The sequence below is a fragment of the Malania oleifera genome, chromosome 8 (genome assembly GCF_029873635.1).
Source record: "Malania oleifera isolate guangnan ecotype guangnan chromosome 8, ASM2987363v1, whole genome shotgun sequence".
Lineage (NCBI taxonomy): Eukaryota > Viridiplantae > Streptophyta > Magnoliopsida > Santalales > Ximeniaceae > Malania > Malania oleifera.
This window is the reverse complement of record NC_080424.1, coordinates 102,410,339-102,419,557: the sequence shown is the minus strand read 5'-3', so window position 1 is coordinate 102,419,557 and position 9,219 is coordinate 102,410,339. Positions and strand designations below refer to the sequence as shown.

The 9,219-nt window shown below is 34.4% G+C and overlaps 1 protein-coding gene across 1 annotated transcript; it reads right to left on the bottom strand.

Annotated features, from left to right (window-relative positions):
- Positions 1–2,899: 2,899 nt before the first annotated feature.
- LOC131161401 (endoglucanase 10) lies at positions 2,900–8,157 on the bottom strand. The gene is made up of 6 exons (XM_058117145.1): positions 7,598–8,157; positions 6,720–7,003; positions 5,478–5,915; positions 4,286–4,418; positions 3,592–3,758; positions 2,900–3,486 (listed from the first exon to the last, which is right to left on the bottom strand). Exons 1-6 carry the CDS (start codon positions 7,809–7,811, stop codon positions 3,154–3,156), a joined length of 1,569 nt encoding a protein of 522 aa, XP_057973128.1. The 5' UTR covers positions 7,812–8,157; the 3' UTR covers positions 2,900–3,153.
- Between the last annotated feature and the right edge of the window lie 1,062 nt (positions 8,158–9,219).

The window sequence follows — 9,219 nt, the reverse complement described above, 5'->3', positions numbered from 1 at the left end:
ATACATGAAAACAAAAAAATAGACTAAAGGATGATCACAAGTATCCATATAGTTGGTTTAATTATATTGTTTAAGGTAATGGATCAATGTTACCTAGATTGTTTCACGTTCTACTTTATGAAATGGGAACATGATCTACGGCTTGTACTCTAAAATGGGGAATGCTAGGGGTATATTTATTTAGATATATTGGTAAAAAGAAGTGTGGTGTAACTTTTGAAGAGGAAATTGAGTTGTTTCTAAATTTAGAAAAGAGTTTGTCACAGAATAAATTAAAAGTAAAATGTAATGATTTCCTACTCTTACCTAATAAAATTTTGTGTTATGTGAAAAATATTGAACTAAAACTTTGGATAGTTAGATTTAGCATTTTGGAATCAAAATGTATTTCGTTTTGGGGTACCAATAGGTGATTCATTAGGGTGTTAGCAGTTTTTGGTAACTAGGAAATGGATCAAGGTCACATATAGGACAAAACACCTACAACGTATTATTATGTATCACAACATAAAAAAATTCTGCCAAGTATTTAGGACACATTTAGTTGTAAAAGATAGTTTTTGTCATTTTTAGTTTTTTTTAATAAAAATATAAGAATGTTAACTAATAAATATTTACATTAAAAAGATGGAAAATAAAGTATTTACTTAGTTGTGGAAGACAATTTTAAATTTTAAATTTTTAAATAATTATAAAATTATAGATTGCTTTTCATTTTTTAAAAATTATACATAAAATTAGAAATCTACAAAGAATAGAAAATATTTTTTAACATTCCTATACAAAATTTAAAAATTGAAAGCAAGAAGGTTATAATTATTTGAAAAATTAGAAATAAAAAATAAAACTATTCTCTTTCACCATGAACAATGTCGAAAGTTCTTATAATTTTTCAATTTTTTATGCAAATGTTTGAAAATTCTAAAATAAGTTAGATTTTTTGTAATTATTTAAAGGACTAAAAAAAAAAATACAACTAAATTGGCTCTTAATGTTTGTTTGATCTTACAAGCTTTGTTGCGGAGTCGAGAAGATTAGCCAATGGAAGCAATTCATAATGATTTTATATGTAAATATCATATCATATTATTTTTTATAATTACCAAATAAATGACAAGCATGCATGAGGCATTATTGACAATCCAAAAGATGTCACCGACACTTCACATTTATTTTCTATCTTTTTGTATTTATATTTTGTATAATTATGAAGGGCTACACAGTTTTGAATCTATTTTTTTTATGAAAAATTACTTCCAAAAACCTTTTTTACAGATTTAGAATTTAAAACTAATAAATTGACAAAAAAAAAAATAATCACCTTTTAAAAAAAAATATTTTATCATTAATAAAGTTTTCAAATGAGCAAAAATAGGCTGATTATTTAAAAATAAATAAATAAGAACAAAAAAATTGACCAAAAGATAATAAGATTAGGCCCCTTGTTAACTAGTAAGTCAACAAAAATAAAAATAAACATAACTTTTTAAAAATTATATATCCTCTTATTAACTTCTTAAAATTATTATTTTAAAAATATACAAAGGCAACCTATTAATACGAGTAAGAATGCATATGGCGCAGTGGCAAGAATGACCTTAGTGTTGGCATCTCGAGATGTGAAGGCACGAGTTCGAAACCTACCACTGCGCTGCACATCCACGTTTACATCCAGAAATGTGATGGGCTAGCTGTTCCTAGTGTGAGATTAGTCAGACATATGTCCAGAAACTTGGCATTATCTACAAAAATAAATAAATAAATAAACATAACTTTTTAAAAATTATATTTCCTCTTATTAACTCCTTAAATGATTATTTTAAAAATATACCAAGACAACCCATTAATACGAGTAAGAATGCATATGGCGCAGAGGCAAGAGTGGCCTTAGTATTATCTGCAAAAAAAAAAAAAAAAACATTTTACTTTTTAAAAATTATATTTCTTCTTATTAACTTCTTAAAATGATTATTTTAAAAATATATAAAGGCAACCCATTAATAGGAGCAAGAATGTGTATGACATAGTGGCAAGAGTGACCTTAGTTGACATCTGAAGATGGGCTGCACATCCACGTTTATATTTAGGGATGTGCTGGGCTAACTGCTCCTGATGTGGGATTAGTTGGGCATATACTCGGACACCTTATGTACTAAAAAAAAAAGAAAAAAAAAAAAAAGTAAGAAGAATACAAAAACGCATCCACGTTTACATTTAGGAATGTGCTGGGCATATGCTCGGACACCCTATATTATGTACCAAAAAAAAAGAAAAAAAGAAGAATACAAAAAGGTACCCAGAGGAACGTAAGCCCCGTTTAGTAACCCCATTGGGGTTCAAGTGAATTACTGTTACAACCGGCCAAACAACTTCGATTAGTGACCCGAGGAGCTCCAAACACGTCTCAGCCCCCCCGCGAGGGCAGATCACCAAGTATCGAAGGTTATTCCTTGCGGAACCCACATCTCTGCGGTTAACGGCCCGGGGACTTTCCTGGGCCCAATAAGAACGGCCCAATCACTTCGTTCTCTGGATTGCGAAGGAATTTGGTGAGAACCTTCTTATATATATTAATTATTTTGATACTCATTAGTCGATGTGGTACAAGCTTGGGATTGCACCTCATTTCCCTCACAAAACCCCAAGAAATCTTCAGTCTCCGTGCGTGAAGGCTTGATCTTTGATCCGTTATTTTTCATTCTACACATTCGTATAATGAGTTGCAAATATGAACTTTAAGTCTTGAATTTAGATTAAAATTAATTTGAATGCAATTCAATAAATTTTAGAATAAATTTGTATACAAATGTTTACAAATTCAAATCAAAAGACTTGGATTATACCGATTTTGTTTTGTTTTGTGTTTTTCAGTAGGCTTGGACTTCACAGTGCAAAGACATGCTAAATATGTATCCCAAATATATATAATTATATATATATGAACGAAATTGTTACATTATGTAAAACCTCCTAGAAAAGAATTACATCTTAAGCTTGCCGAAACAATTAGAACCAAAAAGAGCAGAGAAAAACTCAAACAGCAAACTCAAGAGACTGGATGGGTGGGGATGAGTATGGCTGAGGCAGACAGACACAGCTATGTATGATACAAACATACTGGAGTTCATTTTATGTATCAAGGATGGCGGCTCTTTATGTGAAGGACTGGACCACCGAGGAGGTCGTAACCAAACCCGAAAGGAGACCAACAACGACTGCACTATTGTATGTAGTTGGTTCCCCTTGCATTGAATTGTTTCGGGAGTCTATGTAAGTCTCGTTCAAGAAGGGCCCGCCCACAAGTCCTCCGGTAGCCACGTTGGGGTTGGGCTCGGTTGATTTGAGCCATTTGAAGCCATCAGAGCAGCCAGTCTTTGCATCAGCAGGAATTGAGGCTCCCCTGTGATGCACTTGCTGTGGATAGTTGTCTCCATACCCCACTAGGTAGCTCATTTTCATAGGATTGTTGCCCAACACATAGTCAGCCTGGTGAATGTAGGAATAAATACACGTATAAGCAGGCTAGAAGGGGATGCACTCTTTAAGATTCAAAGCACATTTCATTGAACATGGGCATCATAGACAGCATACCTGAGAAATGGCAAATTTCCGAAGATCTAATAGTGAATAGGAGTCTCCATTGCAAGAAAACTCTGCAGTGCGGGAGGTAAGCATGTAGTCACTGTATACAACAGCCAAAAATGCAGCAGCCACAGGATGCTGCAGTGCATTCCATTCACTAACCCATATCAACCCACCTGCATAAACGGAATGTGATGGTGAGAATTCAACTTCCAAAAGTATGATGGTTCAATTAATAAGAGATAATGAGATTGATCCAAATGAGGATGAGTGTGCTTTGATTGTGCTAAATCTGAATGGTCGAAAAGTCAAATCATCCAAAATCAAGTCATCACACACTATTCTGCTAAAAGTTGGATTAATGAACTGGAGTGTCAGGGGATGAAGGGAGCACATATCACAGATGCAGAGATAGGATATGGAAGGACAGTAACAAGGAAGAAGCCAACGTTGGTCATTGACCACGCATTCAGATACATTCAGAAGTGGGATACAATCAATATGTAGTGGGGCTCACCATTCTCTAGAAGATGATATGAGGAAAACAATCATTGTTCAAGTTAAAATTATGGACAGAAAACTGTGTGAAGGGATGGGGGAGAGAGTGAGTGAGAAAGATTTGTATTTTTATTCATTTTTTTTTTGTGGGAATAAAATATTAGCATGGTTGTCTAAGTGAAATAGTATTAATGGAGAAGATTACTCTCTGTTCTGCTGGAAGTGGCTGTTGGAGACCCTGGTAGAAGGCCACACATAACAGCCTCAGCTGTTTTCCTATACTTCTGGAGATTCGAAGCTTCTTTTGAATCAAAAAAGCTCACCCTGGATAATAAAACCTGCATCAAAATAGATACATTATTTTTAAAGATTCATAAAAATACGTGATTTTGCAAAATTTTGGAAAAATCCATATAATTAACTCAATCTAAGTCAAATTGCTTGATTTGGTATATTCAAAGGAATAAAACTGCACGACACCACTTTACATATAGAAGCCCTAATAAATCTAGGGAAAAATAAAGTCAACATACCAACTTAGGAATAACAAACACATATTATATACGCCACTTTCTCATGGTCACCTGGAACTTATGGTTAAGACAAGAAAATAGGTAGAATAATTAGTAGAGTTTATCTACAAACATATTTTGTTATAATAAAACAAACCACATTCTCTCATCATGGATTCTCAAGTCAAAAAAAATTGAAAAAGACAATTGACTGATACTTCTGCATAGATGGGTTTCAACCACTCTTATATCAGCTTGATGGGGTTCTCTGTGCTTTAGATCAGCACTATAATTTAGGATGTTATAGAATAGTTTAGTCATTCCACTTGTGGCAACTTCCAGCATTGACTACTATGCAAATGTTCATCAGGCAGGCTTTTCTCTTAATCATTTAGCATGGGAAAATTTCAGGTTTCTCTCAACAAAATGTAAGACTTGGAAAGGGCAACCGTATGTCCTCTTTATTTTTACAAAATTTACCATAAACACACCCAGTCTCAAGAAATATTAAAAAATAGCTTCCATAGACTTGCATGATTTTTAAATTTCTTAGATCTATCACCAAAATTTTCCTGCAGCACATATTATTCCTGCATCTGAAATAAGTGTACTAGTAATGGAGCCCAAGGCAACATACAAAAAATAAAATATAGGATGCACATGGCGTTACATCAATTTCCATTAAGTTTAGGTCATGCTACTGAAGAACGAATTCATAAGGTGGACGCAAAGTGTGTGCGCTTTTGGTGCAGTTTTATTCACAGCACAAATTTGAAATGATCCAAGATCCAAGCATAATAACAAAAAAAAAACAAAAAGAAAATCAAAAGGAGGAAAGATTTCCAATGTCATTTAAAATTCATCTCCTTGGAAAGGGAAATATACCTGAGCTCCTGCAAGCTTGTTATCCCAACTAAACCAAGTTGGACTTCCAAAGTTAGCAAAGAGTTTCCCATTTTCCCCAGTCACATAGTTTAGGTATGATTGATCCCCTGTTGCATGATAAAGCCAGCTAGCTGCCCACAAGAGCTCATCTCCATATCCAGTTGAATTGTAATATGTCGCAACTTCGGGGATGCTGACACTGTAAGAACCTCGATGTTTGTCAGCAAATCCAAACAATTGTTTGGCATGCTTGAGAAGTGAACTTGAATATGTGGGGTTGATTGTCTTAAACACAAGAGAAGCCGATGCCATAGCTGCTGCAGTTTCAGCTGCAACATCTGTTCCGGGATTAGATGTGTTCACTTGTGTGAGAGGCCTTTCCTCAGTCATGGCTTCGGGCCTCTCCCAACATTTATGATCCGCTTCAGGATCACCCACCTGCTCCAACATTACAAGAGATTATAGGCTGAAGATGGCATATTTTGGAGGCTTTTTTGTTGCAATCAACTGGATCAAGTTTGGTTACTAAACTCTACAATGCAATTCATTAATTTACACAATACCTAATGCTAGATCCCAATGATGGAGATCAAAAGGTACATTCAACAGCCTTAATGAAACCATATTAAATGGAGGGACGGGCAAGTTTTGTTTTAGAAAATAAAAGTACTAGCTACTAACTCATTGAAAATTCAAAGCTGCTCACAATATTAGCAGGTGTTCAAAACAGGCAACAGCTATGCCCACCCCCACACACCCCACCTCCCAGTGCTTGCGCCCCGCGCGCGCGGGGGTGGGTGGGTCTATATCATGTTACCTTTCTATGAAAATATTTTTTTTTGGTCCCCCTCACTTCCATGGAAATCTTGACTAGAAGAACAAGGTATAAATAGACGTCTCTTCTCTGTCATAAAAATAACAATGATTTGTGACTAGATTTGCTCTAGAATTCATAATGATGGTAACCAAGGCAGAAAGAACAGCTTAAGCCCTTATCAAGTTGTCAGTGCCTCACAAAAAGTGAAAAAGAAAACCTAAACTACAATACTACAAGACAGCTGATTCTAAAATTTTAGGATATTTAAAATTTAGAACCTTGACTATAGCTCCTGATCACGCCCAATAAAATCAGAATGGAATTTGATGGGAGTTCTGTAAGAATTATGGAAATGTTTAACTCTCCAGTAACTATGAAGAACCATGAGAAAAGAACACAACACTTTAATAGGAGATAATCATAACCTGGATGTAGAGCACATTATCAGAAGGATGAGCATTAACAAGATAGTCTGTGATCCATTTGAGTGAGCCTCGTGCAGGTTCCAACTGATTCACCGCATTCATTTGATCTCCATACTCAAGTATGGCCCATGACAACACTGTGGCAGTGAAGGCCATTGGAAAACCAAACTTCATGTGATCCCCAGCATCATACATTCCTTTGGAGAGATCCAAATTTTCTTCACTTCCATCTTTAAGAGCTGAATCCCCTCTCCAACTTATCTTATTATTCACCAACTTACCAGCTGCAAAAACAAAGAAACACCTCTGCATCAGTTAGAAAGGTGACAGGGAATGTTGAAACAGACAAAACCAAAAACAAGAACAAAAACAATAACAGAAGCAAATACAAAACAAGAAATAAGAATCATACTTCACGATTGGTAATACCGTAATAGTACTAATTTTTTTACCAGATGATAGCTATTTTGCTAATAGTATTATAATTGTGACGATGCACAAAACAAAGAAAAAAAAAGTCAATGTGACAAATTGAAGCACACACATATTTACTGTCATTGATTGAAATCAAATGTTAACTTCAGATCTACAACTCTACTCAAAATTGCATCTAAAAGTTCATTCTATTAAAATATACGGAAGAATCTAACAGTATAAATAGATCTACAATTCTATCCACAGCATTCACATTGCGAACAATACTTTAAAGAAAATACATACCATAAAAGGGTTGCAATTAAGAGTTCATTCCATAAAACTACACCGGAGAATCTAAAAGTACACCTAGATCTCCAATTCTGCTAACTACATTAAACATAATAGAACAATGCTCTGGAGATTAAGTACAATTTATAAGCGAGAGCCTGAGAAAAACTTACATTTCTGCACGTCAAAAAACTGCATGGCGATTTTGAGAGCGTCGGCATATTTCTTGGTAATGGCGCCGGGAGGTCCCGGCACCGGAAGTGGCTCGGACTTCGAGTGATTGAATTTCTTTTTCACGGTGATCACGACGGCAGTCGCCACCAGAGCCGCCAGTAGGATCACAAGAAACCAACCGCAGCACCCCTTGGACTTCGCGCGCTCTCCCATTGTACCGATTTCAGTTGAGAACGATCTTTTAGGGTTTCACAAGACTATGTCAAGGTTCGCATTGAGCAATCCAGGGATTGAAATCCGCAATTTTCCCGAGAAAAATCTAGGGTTTCAGAAATAAAGGGCGTTTCCCCCCGCGAGAAAACAGAGGAAAATGTACGGAGAAAATGCTTGATTGAGAATGCGGCTTGCAGTTGGACAGAAGAGCACCGACATGCGTTTGCGCTGGCAGCCACGCGCGAGCTTCATCGGTCTTTTTTTTCTGGTTTTCGTGTTCTTCGCTTTCTATTTTTCGCGACTTAAATGCCCTTTTTTTGCTTTGAGAAGGACCAGTCATAAAACTGCCTAAGACCGCCAGCTAAGATCGGGCAAGAAGACGCGACGGATGTCCTTTTTGGTAAATTCAAATTTTATTTTTTGGGGTCTCCGTGTGCCGGATCTTGACTACGTGAATAGGTAGCAGCTGGAGAAGTCGCATTCACCGTTCATTTACCGCGGGACCTAAATGATTAGGACTGCTCAACTGGCAACCGACGATTGGTGGATGACAAAGGCCGGCCATCTAAGACGGATAGGCCCTCATTTTTTACCACAGCAGTCGCCGAAATATTCGGGAAGGGTGAATTTGGCTTGTAAATTTGTCATTTAGAATGTGGCAACAGCTACAAATTGATTTCCCTTTTTATTAATACTTGCATTTAAAAGCATAAATTTTAAATTTAAATAAAATTTAATATTTTTTATATTACAATATATTAAAATTTATATAAATTCAAATTCAACACCTTTTAAAATTATAAAATAAAAAATTTATCAACAAAAATAAATTTTTTCATTTAGATTTTTTATAAAAAAAATTATAAAAAATCTAAATACTTAAGTCTAATCTAATAATCTTTAAATTAACTCTTTTAAAATTCATTTATTTTGTACTAGTTAAATAGTGATGAGAGTCTAATAGTGAAATGCTAAAAGTACGCAAAATATTTATTTCTGATAGCGGCTCGTGTTGTATGGAGTATGATTTCAAAATTAGGTCTTATATAAAAATTATTAAATTAAATTTCAATCTCATGTTAAATCATAAAAAATAATCATTTAATTCATTTAATTAGATATAGGTCTTCAAATTTTAGCAGCATTTTTTATATATTCAAACATTTTCTTAAGATTTAGTTATCGTGAGAGTTTTTAAGTGTTGGATTGTTTTTCTTTAAATTATTTATATTGAAATAAAGTAAAAAACTAATAAATTTATAATTTAATAATTTGATTAATATTTTGAAACTAATCTACAAATAAAATTATAAATATTTAAAAATTAAATCATAAATTTGTGATATAATTAATGATATAAAAAAAATACACAATTTGAATTTAAAAATTAATTTCTATAAGTGCTGCA

Coding starts and splice junctions, on each gene's coding strand:
- LOC131161401 (XM_058117145.1), bottom strand. CDS start 7,811: ATGGGAGAGCGCGCGAAGTCCAAGGGGTGCTGCGGTTGGTTTCTTGTG. Junction 4,419..5,477: donor ACAAGCTTGCAGGAGCTCAG/GTATATTTCCCT, acceptor ATTTTGATGCAG/GTTTTATTATCCAGGGTGAG. Junction 3,487..3,591: donor GGAAATTTGCCATTTCTCAG/GTATGCTGTCTA, acceptor TACATTCACCAG/GCTGACTATGTGTTGGGCAA.